General features: G+C 34.8%; 1 protein-coding gene across 2 annotated transcripts; it reads left to right on the top strand.

Moving 5' to 3' along the window:
• The first annotated feature begins 1,620 nt into the window (after positions 1–1,620).
• LOC110447327 lies at positions 1,621–21,224 on the top strand. 2 transcript variants are annotated; one of them, XM_021492939.1, is made up of 9 exons: positions 1,621–1,704; positions 3,283–3,924; positions 4,292–4,358; positions 4,775–4,868; positions 6,066–9,762; positions 10,117–10,249; positions 10,821–10,980; positions 12,095–12,176; positions 12,664–21,224. In XM_021492939.1, the coding sequence occupies exons 2-9, from the start codon at positions 3,607–3,609 to the stop codon at positions 12,898–12,900; spliced, it is 4,788 nt and encodes a 1,595-aa protein (XP_021348614.1). In that variant the 5' UTR covers positions 1,621–1,704; positions 3,283–3,606; the 3' UTR covers positions 12,901–21,224. The 2 variants fall into 2 exon arrangements, with proteins under 2 accessions (XP_021348614.1, XP_021348613.1); XM_021492938.1 differs by having other exon boundaries at positions 1,623–1,817.
• Positions 21,225–21,577: the final 353 nt, after the last annotated feature.

Genomic DNA, 21,577 nt, shown 5'->3' with positions numbered 1-21,577 from the left:
TGGGAGGAGGGTGTAATACGTTACATACTTAGACAGAGAGAGGAGGGTGTAATACGTTACATACACTAAAGACAGTGAGAGGAGGGTGTGATACGTTACATACACTATAGACAGTGAGAGGAGGGTGTAATACGTTACATACACTATAGACAGTGAGAGGAGGGTGTGATACGTTACATACACTATAGACAGTGATAGGAGGGTGTAATACGTTACATACAGTAATGGTATAGACAGTGAGAGGAGGGTGTAATACGTTACATACACTATTGACAGTGAGATGAGGGTGTGATACGTTACCTACACTATAGACAGTGAGAGGAGGGTGTAATACGTTACATACACTATTGACAGTGAGATGAGGGTGTGATACGTTACCTACACTATAGACAGTGAGAGGAGGGGGTAATACGTTACATACACTATGGACAGTGAGATGAGGGTGTGATACGTTACATACTGTTACAGTATAGACAGTTGGAGGAGGGTGTAATACGTTACATACTTAGACAGAGAGAGGAGGGGGTAATACGTTACATACACTATAGACAGTGATAGGAGGGTGTAATACGTTGCATACAGTAATGGTATAGACAGTGAGAGGAGGGTGTAATACGTTACATACACTATGGACAGTGAGATGAGGGTGTGATACGTTACATACTGTTACAGTATAGACAGTTGGAGGAGGGTGTAATACGTTACATACTTAGACAGAGAGAGGAGGGTGTAATACGTTACATACACTATAGACGGTGAGAGGAGGGTGTACAAAGACACTCGCAAGGACACACTCACACCTAACTCGCACACACCACAACCACCACCACCATCATCATCATCAAAATGTGATATCATGCGGATTGTGTCTCACCTAAAATTGAAATATTTTATATACGCAAAATCTTGAATTCGGGCATATTTCTTAATATGACTTAACATTATCCGTATAATGTAATACTTGATCGGATAATCTATTATTAGAGATAAGAAAAATAATACAAGTAAATTAATGAAATGTGTTCGAAAATTTCAAATAAAACCCTTTGTTTTCTCAAGTCAGTAGATCTACAGAGAGCCAGTCGACTGTTATATACAGAGACGTAATATATGCGTCTCTGTGCAATATAAAGGTCGACTGGATCTCTGTAGATCTACCGTCTAGGGTGTTATAAAAGAAATTGTTCAAGCCATAACTGGCATAAGACGAGAATAGTACAAAATAAAGAATGAGTTCACATCACTGACAACAACCAATCACAAATCAACGTACATCATCTATTGTATATATGTATTAAACTCGACTGTGAACAAACAACTCGACAACAGTCCTTCGGGCACCTTGCGAATTTGATTTCCGCGCCAAATCGGTTGTCATCTTGTGTGTCTGCGAGCGATTTGAATGTAGTCCCAGTTGCTTGGCGTATCATATTATGTAATGCATACAATCATACGCGCTTATTGTAAGTGAGGAATTAAGGTAAAGTATTGCAAAAACTATTTCTCAATTTGAATTTCCATTAGGAAAAAATGTACAAAATTTATAAAAAGAATAACGATAATGGCTGATTTAGCAGATATAAGTGGAACTATATTTTGCGATGTATTCATATCCGGTAGATTTTGGGGTCAGCTGGAAATGAAAAACTAGACGAATTACGTGGTTACTGAATAGACGTCATGTAATTTAATCGACATCAACAGGTATTTAAAGTGTTACCGTTATATTGATATGTGCGACTATAACCATGAGGATTTAAAATGAAGACAGGCTATGCCTTGTAAAAACGATGCTCGAGTAGAACCTCGGCTCGCAGGTAAGGAAGTCAAAAATTAGGACCACCGATGCATATCTGCATCTTTACGATTTCAATGTCTTTTCCAGCCATCCTATAATTTACGAAGCACACAATGTTTATTTCGTTTTTATTCCAACTTAATAATATATTGTTTTCCCGATCTGTGGAAAGTTTAAGCTAATGTGTCGATAACAATGTCTAAAACGTCTGCTTATCGAGAACGACCCATGGATATCTACTGATCCAGGACGTTATGTTTCTCGGTAAATATACCGCCTCTAAAATGAAATATTATTATAGATAAAACTTGGTTTAGAGACGATACAAATTTTGTAAAATAATTTGTTTAAACCAGCTTGGAATACTACATTGATACCGTAGATGTTCTGGTCTGCTGGATCTGTCAATGTTATGGTCGCAGTTATTGGCTTTCGTCCTGACAGGTTGGCGGGGTAACGAAATATAGACCAATGAATATAGGCTGACCGGGGTTTTCATCGCTTGTTTACAATATCGTATTCATTTTTCGGACCTCCAGACATTTTTTTTTATAAATTAATGTAAATTGGAAATTAAGAGGGAAACTAACAACTTTGTTGGGTCCCCAAAAACGGAAGACATCCCGGAAGATAACATTGCGTCATTGACTCGACCTTGACCTCGCAAAACCTCGAGCGAAGATTCACACCTGTTCGTTCAACGTGATCATGATGTGTCTTGTTTTAGTAACGAGGAAAATACAGAAGAGTTTTCTAAATTATTTCCTCGTTTTTTGTTAATTTGTTTGTACAAGAATACAATTTAACACTAGAAATGTAAAAATTAATGCCTTCAGACTGCTTGGGTCTGTCTAGGAATGCTGGCACTGTTCCAAACTGACTGTATACAAAGTATACATCTAAACCCTGATCAAATCATTGTTAATTAATGCATTAACATAATCCGCTGAATGAATTGGACAAGACATTCCTATTCAGAAAATTCAGCATCATAAAATATTGTTATATGGCCTATGAACACTAAAAAATGGTCACAAAAAGGAATGCATCAAAACTTGAAGATTTAAAAGTCTTAAAAGATGCAGAAACACTGATAACAAACTGTTTGCAAAAGATGATATCATATCTTGTATAGATCAATGTATTGAATATGTAAACAGATTATTATAAATGGCATAAAATTAATGAGTAACTGTATATCATACTTTGCGTTATTGAAATAATACATTATTTTTCACAGAAGTTTTTTTTTCTATTGGCAAAAATTGTTACAATAGTTTTACTGATGTGGATCGCCTCAGCATAATTAACATTGAAATTATAAGTATCAAATTTATGATTAAAAGTACAAAAACATACTTGATGCTATATAATTAAATGCATAAAAATTGTAGAGGTAACACATCAATAGAATCTGTTGGAAGCATAATCTCCGTGGACATTTAATCATGAATTTACAGTTTTGGGTATATTATATGTTGTAGGTATGGACCCTTTCCTAAACGAACCAAGATGTTCCTCTGCAGTCTTCCATTCGTTGACTGTGCCCTGCCAGGGTACAGTTGAAGAATTGGAATAAGGCAGGACATCTCCATCACGACAACGGCAGCTACAATCACATTTCACAATGATCCATTTATCATTTCTGGGAGCTGGCAGTAACTCCAGAAGGCATCAACGATGTCCCAGTCAATTCAGAATTTTCTATGGTGGTGGTAGTTCTATCAAACCAATGGATTCAAACCCTTGCTTGTAGACCTAAAGGTCAAATATTAACTGAAGGCTAAGAAAAAACTTGCTTTGCTCTCATGAGGTACCTGGAGAAGCAGGTACACATGGAGACCTTGCATATGCCATCGGTCCAGGTATGGTTGGGGAATGAGCTAGAAAGTAGGGGTATTGACTCCATAATCTACTCGCGCCACATAATCCAATTACTGCAGCAAGATGATGATGAAGAGATTGACTGTCCAGACTACTTTGATTTCAACAAATATAAACCTCAAGTGAACAAGAAAGGCAAAGTCAAGAAGCCAGAGAAAGTGAACCAAGCAAATTCGGAAAAAACAGAAGACAGAAAAAAGAATGCAGCCATTGAATGTCTTCAGGCAGCTGTGTCAGAAGAGGTGAGAAGTTTGCTAAGTCAAATGTAATTACCACTTGACCAGTAGTGTTGGAATTTCACGATTAATGATTGGTTGTGCAAACAAAGCTAGGAAAGATAAATATCATTTCTTAATCAATCAAATAGTGGCTGATGTCAAAAGGTATCGTTACAAAACTTTTGCATGACAGAAAAAAATGACTTCAGTAGAATTAAAAAGCTAATCTTGTAATGGAATAATGGCAAATACCTAGAAAATTTGAACTATAAACATACAATATTCATTAATGAATTCCTGCTTGATTCATGATCAGTTGATCATTGTTTTGAAGTGTTGTGTATCTAGAATAATTGCCCAATGTGTAATATAATTTTGTGCTAATTTTCAGGACACTGGTATTGAGGTTTTGGTTGAAGAGTTGTGTACAAAGCTGAAAGAAGTTTGTAAACCAGCAAGTAAGTACCATTATATTTATTCTGTTTATGTATCGTTGGATATTTAGATTTTAGTAATTGCTAATCAGCAATAATTATTAATTTGCAAGGGAATGTAGTTGGAGCAGTTATGGCTAGCTTATTTATTTATTTTTGTAAACTTTGAAATATTGCCGAGAACTTTGGGGCAGATAGCACCATTTTCTATGGGAATGGGATTGGCATAAATTTGGCCTAAAATGTCCCCGCCTTCTCCTTGGGGAAATAGCCACATGCACCTTTACATGTACATCACTTAGCATATTACAAATTCCTTATATCAGTTTAATTTACTGTAGTAATTCGATATTGCATTTGTAATGATTTATTGTTTTGACTATAATAAACGTATACATGCACATGGTAACTTTTAGAATTAACTTTATGTATGTTTTCAGACCCTGAAGACTCTGAAGTTTTGCAGCTCTCTGATAGTTCAACCACTACTGATGAAACTGATACATCCAACAGCAGCCCAGATCCAGCTGAAAGGTGCTTAATTAATTTGCACCTGAAAACAAAGGGTTTTAGCTTTTTTGTGGAATCTGATTTTAGTTTTTATATTGCATGGTAGGTAAACCAAGCAAGAGCAATAGCATTGGGCAGCAACTTTAATCTAACATCCATTGTAATGCCCAATCCCCAATGGAAGTGTCGCTAGATGCCGCCACACAGTTTCAATGTACCGGTATTTTTGCTCTGGACACTTCTACATGACCTCTTTCCAAGCTCCTCTTGATATCGTTGTGACTGGTGATGTTCATAACTAAATCACAGAAAACACCCCTGACTGATTAAATTTTAATCTAAGTCATGGTAACTTTGGCAATTACCGTAATGATTAATTGGAGATCAATTTTAAGATGAATAAATGACATGGTATTTGATTGGTTTAGAGCGGAGAAGACCAAGGGATTTTTGGGATTAACTGGGAAAAGGCCTCTGATGTTAATTTGGAAAATGATTTACCTATCCACTGTCAGTTTGATCCAGGGGAAAATCATTGATATGTTGCAATTGCAGGGGTCGACACTAACACTAGTCTGCTAGTCTTGGACTAGTAGATTTCAGCAAGGACTAGTGAATCACCTAACCTAACTGGTCCTTTGGACTTGTGAAAAATAAGAATATTACTTTCTAAAATTTAGAAAACTGCTTGAAATAAGATCAATTGCATTATAATCGTCAAAATTTACCTAAAATTCCTCATATTTATATGGCAGTAGATATTTAGGTCCTCTACAATCGATTACTTTTGATGTTTTGTGCTGTAGATCGCAATGTTTCCTTATGATGAAATCTTGGACTAGTTACATTGACGAAGGACTAGTAATACAATTTCTTCAACAAACAAAAAAAGTTAGTGTCTATCCCTGAATTGGCTTGCTGTGTGTCTGTAAATATCAACATGCAGCACTTGTTTAACTTTTCTTCTTTTTCTTCCTCTCAATTTTCAGTCACAATTTCCAAAAAAAATATCTTCTTACCATGCATTTCTGACTTTTGTAAATTATACAGAAACATTATTAAGTAGCTATAACAACAAATAAGCATAGAAAATTTGGAAAAAAAAGTGTTTCAGTCCTTGTGCAGTTAATTTCTATCTGTTGAAGAAAGGTAGGTGGTATTACGATGGTAATTTTAGAAATACTGAAGCCATGTCTGAAATATTATATGTTTAATTCGCAGGTATTATGCCGCTTTCCCAGCATTACATGGACAGGAAAAACCAGAATGCAGTGACTTTTCATCGCCCTACAATCAAGACAGTGTTGATGTATGGAGGAAAAATCCCATCACAAAGTCCACTGGTGAAAGCTTAAGTGTTAATTTTGACTCGGGAAACGAATCAGAAAAAGAAAGTAAACAAAGAGCGCGTAGAGACAAAGGAACCAAAACAAGAAGTGAATCTAGACAAAACAAAAGCAGTAAGAAAAGGAAATCGGCTCGTCATCAGGGAAGAATTGGTGGGAAAAACAGTGACAGCATTGGAAAGTTTTGTCGTTTTGCAAATTGGTCTCAAGATTGGAACTATGATTCAGATTCAGCCATTGACTATCATCAAGAACTTACCATGGACAAAGAAAGAGAGCTATGTAGCCAAGTTGAAAACCTTCTGAGAGAAATACTTCTTCCAGGCTCTAAACATGGTGATTTCCTGGGGAAAACTGGAAGACCTTATTATAAAACAGCACCTGCCTCACTATCAGAGGAGCGATTCAGTCCTGAAGTTCAGGAGAAAGATTTCTGGTATACCCAACCGTTCGATGAGTTGTTTGAAGCTGAGGATGAATCTACTCCATTTCATCAACGATTGTACAAAAGGCACAGCTATCCCTCATTTGAATGCTTCAATCAGACCAATGACCAAGACATTCTGAGCACCACGTCTAGTCCATCCAAGAAATGTGAGAGGGATATTGACGCAAATGTTGAACAACACATAGATAGTGGAAAGGAAAGCAGGAAAGCTGTCGAAGGGACTCCTGATTTAGACACACTGGTTATGAAAGACAACGATGAAGGTCAAGAAAGCCTCGGCTTGCAGTTACTTAGCCTTGAAGATATCAATAACAGGAATTCAGTATTCAAGGACAGCGATGCATTTGGTCTGCAGGAATTAAGCCTGGAGGAAAATACAAGCTTAGATAATGATGACAGTTTTGGTCTGCAGTCTTTGATGGTGGAGCAAGAATGTTTTGAAAATCTATTGGAAGAAAAAAATCCACCAGAAAAGGATATTTTTGTTATGCCTGAAGGAGAACTTGTTCCAGATGCCCTCGCCCACCCAAATCATTTATCATATTTCTTGTCATCATCCCCTTGGACAGCTACTGAAAAAGATTTCAGAGAAGTTGTTGTGCCACATAAAGATGAAGCAGAGAAGAAGAAACTAGAAAATGAGTCCAATTATGCATCACCTGTTCAAAACAGTCTTACATATTACCAGACTACAAGAAACCAAGACGAAGTTGGCTATGTGGTCCCAGATGAATTTGAAAATGACAAGTCTAAGATCAACTGTGACCATTACAGGGAAGACAACTTGCCTTTCAAGGGTTCTTCATCATCTCTGTTTGATCCTGTGTTAAAGTCCAACACAGATTCCTCTACCTCATCCAACTCGTCAGCTTCGGTGACTACCATGATGGAGCACAGACCCAACATTGACTGGATGTCACACCACTCGGACGAGAAGACTTCAGTCCCAGACTATGATTCATTCACCCATCCATTTTCATCATTATATACTTCCTTTCAGTCCACAGACTTTCTGTCTCCAGCATCCAATGTAGTTGATCATGAGATCTCCATACCAGTCAGTAGTAACGAACCATCTCAGATGAGTGTCTGGCCCAACAAATTTCTCTTTGGCAGAGATACTGATGTTGATGACAGTTCAGCTATAGGTTGGGATATGAGTAGCAGTCCACAACTGTCTTTTGGTGGAAAAGCATCACAGCTCTGGGATGTCAACTACCAAGGGAAGAAAATGCTTGGATTTGCATATCCATGGAAACCGTTTCAGCACCTCGATCACATACAGGAGACTTCCACTGAATCAAATATTATGCAAAGTGTAAACTTCATGGGAAACAACCAATCTGATGATGATACATCCCTCAACACCCTGATCCCACAAATAACTTTTTCCTTAATTTCTGAAGAAGAAGAAAGTGCTTTCATGAATGACGATAGTGATGGAGAAAATGAAGATCAACATTTGTTTTCCCATGACTACAGAAAGGATTTTGACCGAAGTTTTTCATTGAATGAACTTTCGTCACTGAGGTCAAAAGCAGAATCTGTGACTTCCAATTCTCAGCTTTCGAAAAGTTTTGAACTTGTACCGTCTGAACATTCAGCTTTTCAGGATGTCGTACCAAGGAGAATACAGCATGCTGTAAGTGAACCAAACCTTCAGCAATACCATCTTGACAGCAATCGGAATGAACCCAAGTTTTTTGATGAATGTTTGTCTCTTACACCAAAAAAGAAAATGGAATCCAGCAGTCCAAAAGAACATCTGTTTTTCTCCCCAAAGACTCATTTTCAGCCAATCCAGACACCAGTGGAAAAGAATGGTGATACAGCCTCAGATGCTTCCTCTTCAGACTTCCATTTGCGAGATCTGTTTGGAGGCTGCCCCAAAACATCGAAAACACCCTATCAAAAGTTCCAAGATGTTGGATCGGACTCCAGTGAAGAAAGTTTCATCCCTATGTTTAAACTAAGGAAGGAGCATGACAAATACATTCAAACCAATACCTCTGTTACTTATCAAACAGCAGAATCAAACTGTGATGGTGAAGAATATGGGAATATATGTAACAAATGTGGGAATTTCATACAGAATAGAAACTGGGAACAGGACGGGGGCCCAGAATGTATCTGTACGGAGTTCTACCAGAATGCTCTTGAGGACTTTGACATCTATGGATATGTTGAAAGCTTGACAGTCTCGGAACAAAACACACCACAGAATGTACCAAAGGAAGTGAAGAATGCTTGTACAGATTCTGGCTATGAAGATTTTGACACAGGAGATACAGGATTTGAAGGTTCAAGAAATGTTAGGTATGCATTTCCTGAAAGATGTGTGCCTCCTGTTGCAAGTATTCCTGCAGGGAATGTCTTTGAATGTATAACTGTTGAGAAGTCCTCTGGAGAGAAACAGGTGTTCAGCAGGGAGGATGGCTGGGTAATGTACAAGGTTGAAGGAGGTTTAGGACTACAGTGCTTAAACGAGGCTCATATACGCAAAAATTTGAAATATGCAAAAGGTGGGAAAGAAGAGGAGGATGTTGAGGGGGATGAGGTAGAAGATGGAGAGGAATTTCTGATGCATCAGGTAGAGGAAGAATGGCTCCTAAACGGGTATTACTGTGAAGGAGAACTGCTTGATGACACAGACAACCTTGACTATCCAGTCTCGCAAAGTGTGTGGAGTACTGGGCAGGACTATACGACGAGGGAAGAACAAATTTTCATGGATCAACAATATTCGGAGAGAGAAGCTTCTGTCGAACCTTACATGAGAAATCTCTCACAGTCCAGCTATTCGGTTAATCCTTTTGCCTCAGATAACGGCATTCTCACGAGACATTTTCTTAAAGAAGATGTGCAACAAAGTGATAGGGAATGCATTCAGAATGATTCAAGTAACATTGGTGAAAGTGTAGGAAATGTGTCCAACTTTACATGTTCCGATAGGCATCACTCTGATAACACTGAATTGACTTATGGAGTAGCCATCGAGGAATGGCAAGATGCTTCTAAACCTGAACCATTCCAGCAGGATGAAGATGTTATAAAGGTTAAACTTGTTTTCCACCAGAGAAAGAATGCACATGCAGACTTGGGCAACCATAATATAAAGTCACAGGTATAGAAAATCAAATGTTTTCAAAGTCTCCAATCTTTATGATAATTCATATGGATTACGGTGTTGTGTAAAAATATTATTTAGAAGTCAAAATTAATTTGAAATACAATCATTTCCATTTAACTCAAATTATTAAAACTTAAATCACACGTACCTTCAAAATAGAATACTGTACAACAAACATTTACATGTACTTAGCACAACTATTATTTAGTGATATTGCATATGATTGATTCACAATCCTGCAGCATAATCTGTATAAATATCATGTTACATACTATTAAAAAAGGATTTAAACCAATACATATGGGGCATTGCATAGGAAATTACACTTATTATTTTTGTATTTTGTAGGAAACTGTTGATCCACAGTTTTTTATGCCAATGCCAAGTCAAGCTGTCTTCTCCACCGATTTGGAAGAGGAGTGGCTGAAAGGAAAACATGATGAAAACGATCTCAACTTACAATCTTTAGTAAAGGGATCAGGTAAAGTCTTATTTATATTTTATATTGAAATGTTTAAAACCTATTATCCAGATACCCAGTTATATGATACTGTTAGGAAAATTCTCCGATGTTATAATTCGTAAATAACCAGTTTTTCCCCTTCTCAAAGTCCATGTAATGGATTGCAATGGAAAAATGGAGATTGTTCCAAAAGTTAATTTGTTCTTGATAGTTTCCAACCATTCTCCTACTTATTTAGCAGTTGTTTATATATGCTAGCTTGCATCTTAGATTGAAAAGTCATTCAAAACAAATAAATACAATTTTTGTTGGTTGGTTGCTGCTTCAACATTGCCTTTATTTACCATGCATTCTTGTCAAAACACATGGAACAGAATAAGTATAATTGTAAATGCAGACTTTTAAAGCAGACAGCTAGTTTGATCAGAATCTCTGGTTTATGTAAAGAGTGCCATTGGGTTAAAATCATATAAATGCCTGTGTTACAAAATGTAAATGGATTTGTTTTCTATCACTGCAACCAACTTAATTATATCATGATGCCTTTATAATCCATTATTATTCTTTGTGTGTCCATTGTTATGTGAAGGTGGGAAAAAGAAACCCTGTAGCTTCTTCATGGAGGGAGTCTGTCGACGCATGGACTGTAAATTTGTCCACGATGTGTCCAACATCACCTGCAGGTTCTGGGCAGAAGGAGATTGCTTTAAAGCAGAGATGTGTCCATTCCTGCATGGATATTATCCAAAGTCAGTAAACACTCTTTTTATTAAAGCTACATTTATGAATCAATGTGTTAATATTGAAATATAAGAGTTCTTCATTAGTTATCAGTACTGATGGCAGTATATATTCAATATTTGTCTCTGGGTGTTGGAATTGCTCTCTGGTTAAATGTGTCAAAACGATAAAAATTAATCATGTTTTACAGTATAACTGTAACAAATGTTACTGAATTTTACTACAGTTGATATATGGGTGCCTGATGGAAACTAACAATACTTCATATTAAAATATTTGTATTATTAGGGCCCCGAGACGGAGATCTATGCAGGTGCCCTATTGTAATCATGATGTCTGTCCTTCCAAACTTTCATTCTTCAAATCTAAAAGAGAGATCTTTTTAAATTTGAAAGGGGTTTGAACATTATCTTAGCTCAAGATCACTATTACTTTAAATACACCTTGGAGGTAAACGTTACAGTTCTTATCTCAGAATCCAAAATTCTTATCTTTTTTTTTTAATTTGACATGGGAATACTCTGTGATATGTAGATGTGCAATAGGGGTTTTCAAAGGTTTCCCAGGTCAAGGGCAAGACTACTGTTAATAAAAAAAATTAGACTGGGNAAAAAAAAAAAAAAAAAAAAAAAAAAAAAAAAAAAAAAAAAATGGGGGGGGGGGGGGGGGGGGGGGGGGGGGGGGGGGGGGGTGCTCCCTTATTTTGGAATCCACATGATTAATCTTTTGAAACTTAACATGATTGTATACAGTGATATGTAAATGTAGAATAGGGATTCAAAACTTTCTAAGGTCAAGTTCACTGTTACTAAAAAAAGACATTGGACACGGGTACGGTCAGACACATCGTGTGGAGCCCTTGTCAACTTGTCGGTGTTCTAGTTGGCCCTAGGAAATGAATTATTGTAAAGGTGGTGGTCACATAAAAGTTTGCGCCCCAACCACCACCCCACTTGGATAAAAAAAGGACTGAACTTTCATTAAAATCTGTAAAGTTTTGTGTTACAACTATTCATGTGAAATCTTTGCAGATATTTTAGTAATATCAATATAACATTTGACAGAAATTTATTATCTTTTGTTGCTCAAAATTTAATGTCATTATAAAATTATGTGTTGCAGGGTTAAAGGTGGCGCTTCAGGTAGTAAATCAAAAGGTACAAAATTTGAATTGCGAGTGGATGATTTCCCAGATTTGAGGAAGGTTTGTACATTCTTCATGGATAATTCTGAATTATTTGAAAGACAGAAAATAGTTACAAACAAATTCTAGACCAGGTGTACATGTAGCCAATACTGAAACATACAAAATACAGTAACATATAAAATAATTTTATGAGACAAACAATATACATGACTTTGATCTGCACATTCATATATCCTAAAATACTGAGTATGAGAAATACTCCATTCAGTTCATCTTCTGTGTGTTTCCCTCGGGTCAAAGTCATCATTATGGTGAAGTCAATATTAGTCCTTACACTGCTAACATGTATAAGTTATAGTTCTGCTGTGAAGGAGGAAATAACATGGCAAATAGGGATTTTATAAATAAGGGGTGAATATATCACTGGCAAGAAGTTCTACAACACACTTCAGTAGCAGACACCTGTCCTGTTATATATCATCTTTTGAGTTTTTTTCAAAACAAGTTCCTCAGTGGATTGAGACTGTCAAACGTTTCTGTTCAGGTCGCAAAGGATGGTGATAGCAAGTCCAAGACATTGCATACCAAAAAAAATCCATATTTTGATGCAAAATCAAACAACAAAAACAACAAGAGAGGGCAAATGAAGACGGGAGATAAAGGAACAGCTACTCTTCAAAAGTCACAGGGCGAAGGGAAAACCTCCCTGCAAACCAACATGAAGTGCTCAGCCTTCCCTCGAAAGACTACCTCTAGCAACGCTCCCAAAAACAAACAGTGACTGTGTTTATCTAGTCATTTCAAAAAATATATTTTTTGCTTTGTTGTAATTGAAAGCTTTCTTGGTGGTCTTCAGTAAAAACTTAAGATCACTGTTAGCGGTCAGTTTTTATTACTTGCCAAAAACAAAGCTTCAAAATGCCATCTTTTGTTTGTTCTCTTTAGAATTTATGTTCTATCATGTTAAGATAGATAAATGATGTATATATAAGTTTCGTATGTGTATTATAGAGCTGTTCTTTGTCTAACCAGTGCACACAAAGTCCTTGTGTGAGCCCAGGAGATCATATCCTACAATTATTTTAATTTCCAATTTATTTTTTTTATTTTTTTCCCCCATTATATTTGGTGCTTATTCCCGAAACTTCATTTTATATATTTTGAAAAGTTGGTCACATCATTTTTAATTCCGTTTATTCATAATGTATAAAGACAAGTCACATCGTTTTAATACAATGAAGAAGAATATTTTGAATGATTGTCCTAATATCAGAATTTTTACACCTAAAATATTTTCTATATTTTCGCAGAAAATCAACACATGCATCACGTAGTAGTCTAAATCTTTGCACATGGAGGACAGATCTTAGACAAGCACAAAATCTGAGTAGCATTACTGCATACTTTGGAATTTTTGCCCCATTTTATTTTCGCCTTTTTCTCACTCCGTAAAGTGCAAATTTATTGGTGAAGGGTGAATATTTGACTGGGCAAAAGTTTCCTGGTATGCAGTATTGTTTATGTACTAGAAATTAAAATTCAAGCATCTTGTGTTGGTGTAGACGTAATAACATTCCTCTAATTATAACCGTTGACTGCTCTCACACAACTATGATGTGACTTATCTTAAAAAAAACTATGCTTTAAAAGATCTTCAATATACATTGCCATAATACATAAAATAAAACACCAACCATTCATACACCCATGTATTGGTTAGATTTAGATCCATTTTAATGTAGGTACTGCATTAAATACCATAGATTCCTTGTGTAGTTGTTGATATTTATGTCTCTATATAGTTACCAAAAATCACCAATATAGCCTGAAGCTAACCCTGTTACCAAAAATCACCAATATAGCCTGAAGCTACCCAACAGGGTTGACACAGAGGTAATACATTTCTTAACTATTATTCAAATTTGATTGCAGCATAGAACATTGCACTCAGTTAGACACTTACTTGTGCACCTATATGTACCAGTAACAAATGGAGGTACTGTATATGTTATGATTCAAAACAACTTTATTGTGAGCACCTGCAAGTAGTAAGTTTTGTATAGGTGGAAAAGTGTATAAATGACGTGTATTTTAGCAATGTGTTTGTGGTGTTGAGAAGTATAAATGCTTTATAGATGTAGTACCAAAGAAATACCCTATGTGTATGTATTTTTATTAGTGTTTGTATGTCTGTGGTTTATATGTTAATAACTGATGATTTACCTGGAATGGTAGAGTACAGTGATTTTCAACTTGATATCTTAAGGGCATAGAAGAAGAAATAAAAACTTGTACATTGGGCAAACACTGACGCAAAAAAAATAAAAAATATTCAGTTGACATGTCTTTTTAGATGATACTTGATCATTTAATCTGACAAAACTTCCTGATTAGTTTCACTTAACCCTTTCACCACTGTAGACCATAATGGAATCTTCCAAATTAATGCATGGTAATTCATTTGACCAATATTGATTTTTTTTCTCCCAAAATAGAAATATATGTTATATATATCTTCAATTTATATAAAGGACATAAATTTGTTGTATATTTTCTGGTTTTATTAGAAAAGTATGACCAATGTTGAATGGAAAATCAAGTTACCTTGTTGATTTTGTTGATGATACTTGCACAATAGCTGCAGTTGGGATGAAGAGTATTTGTTTCTTTAAAAAAAAAAACAGACTGAAGTACACTATGAGGGATTTGAGATGAGATATTGGAGAGAAGAAATATATACATGGAAGACTCTAAAGCATAAAAACGCTTTTAAACTTAAAAAAAAAAAAGATAATTCGGCACATCTCAAGTGTTCTGCATGTATTTATGTATCGTGCAAGCCCTGAAACTCTATTTAAAGATATATATTTATATGTTTGTGTATATAAACTATCAATGTGACCTAGTAGAATAATCTACTCTGCAAATCCCTGCTACATTTGTTTCCAAGGGGAAATTTGCCTCCACTGTATTTTTAAACAATTATAAGACTAGTCGTGAAGATTGTAATGGAAATGTCTGCTTGGTAGTATTCCAGTGAATTGATTCTCTTTACATAGAAAATACTTTTTAATGACAGAAGTGGAAGAAATATTAACTTCCTGAGAATTATATATAATTTCTGACATTGAACTAGTTTGTATATTTTGCATGCAGTAAAAAGCACTTTGAAAGGACAAACCATGAAGTAACTTCAATATTGGTTACCATGATAAAGGGTGGTTCCCTTGAAAATATATCTGTCAGAAAGATTTGTAGGAATTACAGTACAAATGTTTTAAACTGATCTTGCCATTACTGGAATATTGCCAAGCCCAAAAGCAGTTTTGTTGTTGAGAAAAGCATGCATTGTTCAAGGGGAATTCTTTGTAGCCAGGCCTGGTGAAATTTCCTAGATAATGTAAGGAAATGTTACTAAATTCAAAAGATACATTGAATTTTGTTTACTTTGTTTAAAAAATCCTTGCTGAAACTTTTCATCTAATTAATTGAAATAAATAACGGTGTTTGTTTGCACATGCCTGGTATATACTGCATAGTGCGAAATCTGTGTACAGAATGGTTTTCTGTTAAACCTATGAAGTAGATATGCAATAAGATCATTGTGTAACTTTGGCGCTGTTGACTCAGTTTTTGTGATGAGCCGTATGATAATGATGTACCAGGTAGATAGATGTGATTCAACCAAAATAAATAGAGAAGAGTGTGAATTTCACAATGGGTTCATGAAATAAGTGCTGGCTATGAGGGAATTCTACTTGGAATAGATAAGCATCTCGGCAATAGTGCCAGTACTTCGCTTGTCCAATCAAGTTGTTTTGGCAAAAAAAACCATATGAATTCTCGACAACAATCTTGTAACTACATTTAATAAATGGCATTTCTCTACTGCAGATTGTATAATCCTCTGCTTTAGGAAATATATAAAATAAATTGTGATATCTTGTGTTATGTGTATCAGTTTAATATATTAAATAGTTGTATGGAGGGATTAGTTGTGTGTGAAAAGATTTGAATGAATGTTACGTCTATGTAGAAGATATTCAAAAGAGAAGATTAGTTAAGATTTATAACCATTTTTGTGAGTTCAGCCTCAAGTTTGACCTATAATCTTAAGTAAGTAGGTTATAGGAGAGGATTAACTTGTGAGGATTAATATAAAAGGAATTCATCATCCGTAACTCTATGACCAGAAATATTTAAAAAAAAAAAAAAGATGGTTAATGCGACACCAGGTGGTGTTTTTCCACACCAAAATCATATAGAATATAACGCTTGGCCAGGGGGTGATGAAACCTTGACTAGTTGTGTTTGAGATATTTATATATGTGGTTGGATGTATGCGAGTAACAGTTTGTACATGATTAAATTAAGTTGTGGGTGAAAAGCATGTTGAAATGATGGGAAAACTCACTTGTGGGACTGTCGAGAGGTGCTCTCTAAATCTGTGCTGCAATGGAATTGAGGAATAAAATTCTCCCGAATCATTACTATGTTGATATTGACGTCGTGTCAAGGAACAGGTTGTCATTATCAAAGTCAATTTATAATTCTGTGATCATATTGTCGTTATTTAATTGTTAACACTCATTACAAGTGAAAAACAAATTAAATAATTCTTTATAAAAAGGGAAAAAAAGTGTTTCCTCTATTAAATCAATTGTTATAAATTCTCTTGATAGATCTATATAAATTTCCTAAAGAGAATTTATAACAATTGATTTGTTAAAAGATGTGACTCATTACCTCAGTTAATAGTCATTTACAAGAAAACAAAATAATTCAGCACCTTTAACTCATTCACCCCTGGAATAGTTTAATGAACTATTCCAACATTTGAATTTGAAGAGTTCAAATGTGTCTTCAGGGGTGAATGAGTTAAACAAAAAAAGGGTCATTGTCGGTTTTACTCTTTGCAACTCTGCTACATTAAAAAAGAAACTTAAGTAGCTTTGTTCATTACCCGTGTTGATGTTTCATGAACAAAGGCATGGGGTTCCATTGACCCATTAGTGAGCATATAATCAGAGTATCTAGTTAGAATGATAGTACATCTAACATTTCATTCATGTATCTCGGTACCAAGTATGGAGATATTGTAGAATTGAAATTCTTCGTTGTTTAAGATACTTATAAAAAAACTTGCATTCATGCATGATAAAAAACATAAAAACTGTGTCTTTTATCTCTGTTGATAATTTCCTTGTTTAAATTCTTGATGGATTTTAGTTATTAGTCGATGCTTTCCAAAAGTGATTCCCTAAATAGAACAACCTCTTTAATCCAGACTATTGGGTTACATTAGTTACAACACAACAAATAAAAATGTTCTTGATTAAATGAAGCTTTCAGCATTCTTACATTGTGAATGAAATATGAAAGGTAGATTTCAGAATTATTCTGAATCCAGATTTACAAGGTTTTCATAATGGCTGCAGGCTATTCCTGCTAGCCTGATTGTTGTATATACAGTGCAGTTAAGTTTGTTGAATGTTTTGTGTGAATTACATTTCATTATTAATGTTTCCTGTTATTTATATATTGTGTAGATTTATATTGTCATAGTCAATAGTGTTATCAAAAGAATGGCCACTGTGTTTCAAAAAAAAGAGGAAAAACAATCTTTGAAATGTTCACCGTGACATTCCTTTTGTGAGTTCAGACTTATTGTGTAACTAGTTTGCTTATGGTTTAATCCTACTAGAAGAAACAATCTTGAATCATCGCAACATTTAACCCTTTCACCACTGTGGACCATAATGGACTCATTCAGATCATTACATGATAGAGTCTACTAAAGTTACATGGGGATGAAAGGGTAAATATATTTGACATTATTTTCTAGTTCTGAGTTAATAACTGCACAACTAGATAATAATATAGAGGTTAAGATTAGTGTATCACAATGATAATTTCCAAATTTTAGCTTCTAATTCTTAAGATTATGTTTGTAAAGAAATATATAAATGAAGCAATAGTTATAAAACAGTTATTTATGTATTGTTTAACAAAACAAAACAAAACATTAGAAGGTATTCTTTGTAGGGTCTGTAAGTACAACCTGTAGAACAACCAAGTTAACCCTGAAGTGGTTGAGATACACTTTTTTGTAGACAGGGTTTTGTTTAAATAAAGGAAAGGAACTCTCAAAGATAGTAACAACCAGTATTTAAAGAAACAATAGTGATGATGTGTCTGTAGAAACTCTCTAATTGTTAACATGTACCTTAAAAATTAAAAATAAATCATTTAGGTTTATAAAACAATTTCACCTTGTCAAACAGTTGCAGTTTAATGACAGATGTGTCCTTTTATAACTTGTGTTTTTCTCCAAGACATTTGTTTCTACATGTGTTTCAACAATGCCCCATTTGCATCCCAGCGACTTGATTTTATTTTATTGTCCAAAGGGTAGATAACTGTGCCGTTTTGTTGAATTGTACCTTTGAATGTACGACAATGGCATCTACATATAACGTGTTATTGTTTCTTCCTTGATTGTTTGCGTAGTGCTTGTATTTATATAATACTCATTATTGTCGTCCTTTTGTACAGATCATTGTTATCTAGTCCTCCTGTTCGCCTTTTGTTATTGGAATCTGGTGTTAATTTTCGCCCGAAGATGTCTTGCGTAGTTCACATGTATCTCGGTGTTTAGCCATACACATGTGTATTGACAGTCGCCAGTGTTGTCGGCTGTCGTAGAGATCAAGCAAGATGTCTTTACTATATCTGTCTATTATTCTGTCAACCATGTTATCAGATTTTTGTCCAATTTTTAAACATTCTGTATTGATAATCTGCAAAAAATGACCTTGGTGTTTCTTTTGCAGAATTGTTTATCTCACCATTTTTTTCAGAGTTTCATCTCATTTCTAATATGTGTGTTGCATGTGATACGTATTGCCTTTCTGCTCATAGAATCATAAAATAAATGTGTATTATTACTGTTCTCTGATTTTTAAGCAATATATACAGAAGTTTGTATAAAAAATTTATGTCAAGGCAACAGTGTTTTTAACAGTTCCTTTCATTTCATCATAATAATTTAAAGTATTTAAACCTAACTAAATTCTCATGGTACATTTTATTTTTTTGTAAATGCCACGTTCAACTTTTTGTACATTGAAATTTTGATTTCTCATGATTTTTTATTGCACATTTGAAATGTTGCATTCCTTCCCAATTGATATGCAGAGCATGTTTATACACGCTTTTCCATATATATGATCCATCATATTTGAAATCGAACAACAATTTTCACCAAGTGATGTCAAATAATACAACGATCTACAGACTGTTTTCTGCTTCCTCATTACTTTTTTTGTTTATTTTAATGTCACAGTTATGTAAAGACCATGGGAAAAACATGTTTTCTTACTTGGAAATATAGTAAGGAGACTTTGAAAAGGACTTTTAGCAATGAAGAATCTCACAGTTGTGTTTTGTTCACTTTTTGAAACTTCTGCAATTGTAGTTTAAAAATTATAGTATAAATAACCTATTTAAACAGAAAATCTGTATTACAGACTTGTTTAGGCTAGTGTCGTTACCTGTTGCAGTTTTGCAGAGTAATACCAATAATTGATATACATTTGTTCTGTATTAGTTATTGTCTATAAAACATGTAAAGGCATGACAGAATATTCAGAAAAAATGATGAACCTTCTGTAGATCACATTTAATTTCTTGAGATTGGTGATTTGTTTTGAATGAATAGTCCATCATGAAATATACCTGAGTTACAGCGCTTTTTTTCCTATGGGTTTAAGAAGAGGCCCATTCTGTGTGTAGTCCTATTTTGCCTGTGTAAGGTTTCTGTTATATTTGTTGTATAGGTCAGTGTTAGTCGGCATACATGTATAGGATTATATTGTCAGGATTTAATGCGACCTGATGTTCATAGCTAAATTCTGTGGCTTGACAACAAAAAAAATTCAGTAGAAAGCTAGATATTTTACATCAACAGGCTTGTCTTTGAAACAAAAAATGAAGACATTTTTTTTCTTTGAAGCAGAACAGAGGCAGAACAAATATTTGTTGTAGGAACATCGGGAAATATTTTGAAATCAACATTCTTTGTATGTTAATAATTTAAACCCCACACATTATTTACTTAATACTAATAGCAATATGTCTGTTGAAACCGATGGTGTAGTGATGATAGTATATAACTAATTTGTACATTTTACACCACCAAAAATTCCATCAATCCTGGTAACCAGTTGATGAATACATGCATTAAGTATTTTTGATTACATGTATTTTGAATTTAAACTGTTATTTATGATATGCGTGTACTGTGTACATCATTTTATGACATGGTTAGATTTCAAGTGTGTTTAAATGAAAAAAAAAAATGTGTTAAAAAGTCTTCACTTAAATTGATGCACATTTATGTCAAGTGTTTTGGATAATTCCCTGTAAATTTCTGACATAGCTATGAAATTTTGCAGTATTTTTATTGACAAAATGTGCTTTTACAATTCAAAAGGCAAAATTTTGCTGCAAACAGTATTTTTTGCTATGAGTTGATAATACATTAGATCAATGTTTGCAATATTTGTATTTGCATGTGTAAACATCTATATTTTCGTAACAACAGGACTTCAAAACCTTATACTTGTGGTCCTGCAAGAATAAGTCCAAACTTTGACTTGCTAAAATAGAAATTCTAGACACAAAATGAAGACTTTATTGTAGCAATAACTACTGCATGCTACCAAACAGTAAGACCTATGTATAAAGGAGGCAGCGAGTAAGCTGTTGTTGAAGCTTACAAAACCTCGGCTGTTATAGGCTGTTATAGGCTGTATAGGCAATCTGTTTTAGAGATTACCGGATATAAACGGTTCTTATGTCAGAGAAAAGAGGTTAGTTTGGTATGTAATTAGAATACTCTAACCAGAACACTAAGGCATAGAGTGATGTCGTTTGGTTGGTGTTGTCCAGTTAATGGACAATTTGTTTTTGTTAGTGAAAACATCACCTGTTGGAGGCGATTCAAATCAGACTCTTCCAGCACCCCGGCCGCATCTCTGTGGCAGAATATTGTGAAGGGGAGGTATGATATTGATTGTCAGAATAAAGAAAAAGTGAAGTGAACAAATGCTTATAGTTTTATTTATGTTAGAAAGGAGCTATCTGTGCAGAGGCTTAATATCTACCGTTATCAGATGGTGGGCTGTTCAAATCACCCTTCGTTCGTGGAAAGTACTGGAGATACCTCAATTTTCACATGAATGCTGTTACGAAAGTCCAAGACGGATGGCCATCTTGAATTTTGAGAGTTCATGTTGTTTATACTATTTTCATAAAAGTAGAAGAGAGATTTGATTCCAACTTCACATCAACGTTACCCATGGTCCTTAGTTACGCATATTACATTTTTGGACTGATTGGAAAAACAAAATGCCTGGCCATCTTCAATTTAGAGGTTGTTTGCGCAGAGACGTATT

The sequence above is a fragment of the Mizuhopecten yessoensis genome, unplaced genomic scaffold (genome assembly GCF_002113885.1).
Source record: "Mizuhopecten yessoensis strain PY_sf001 unplaced genomic scaffold, ASM211388v2 scaffold3311, whole genome shotgun sequence".
NCBI classification, from domain to species: Eukaryota; Metazoa; Mollusca; class Bivalvia; order Pectinida; family Pectinidae; genus Mizuhopecten; species Mizuhopecten yessoensis.
The sequence above is the reverse complement of the archived record's forward strand: the minus strand, read 5'-3'. Positions and strand labels throughout refer to the sequence as shown.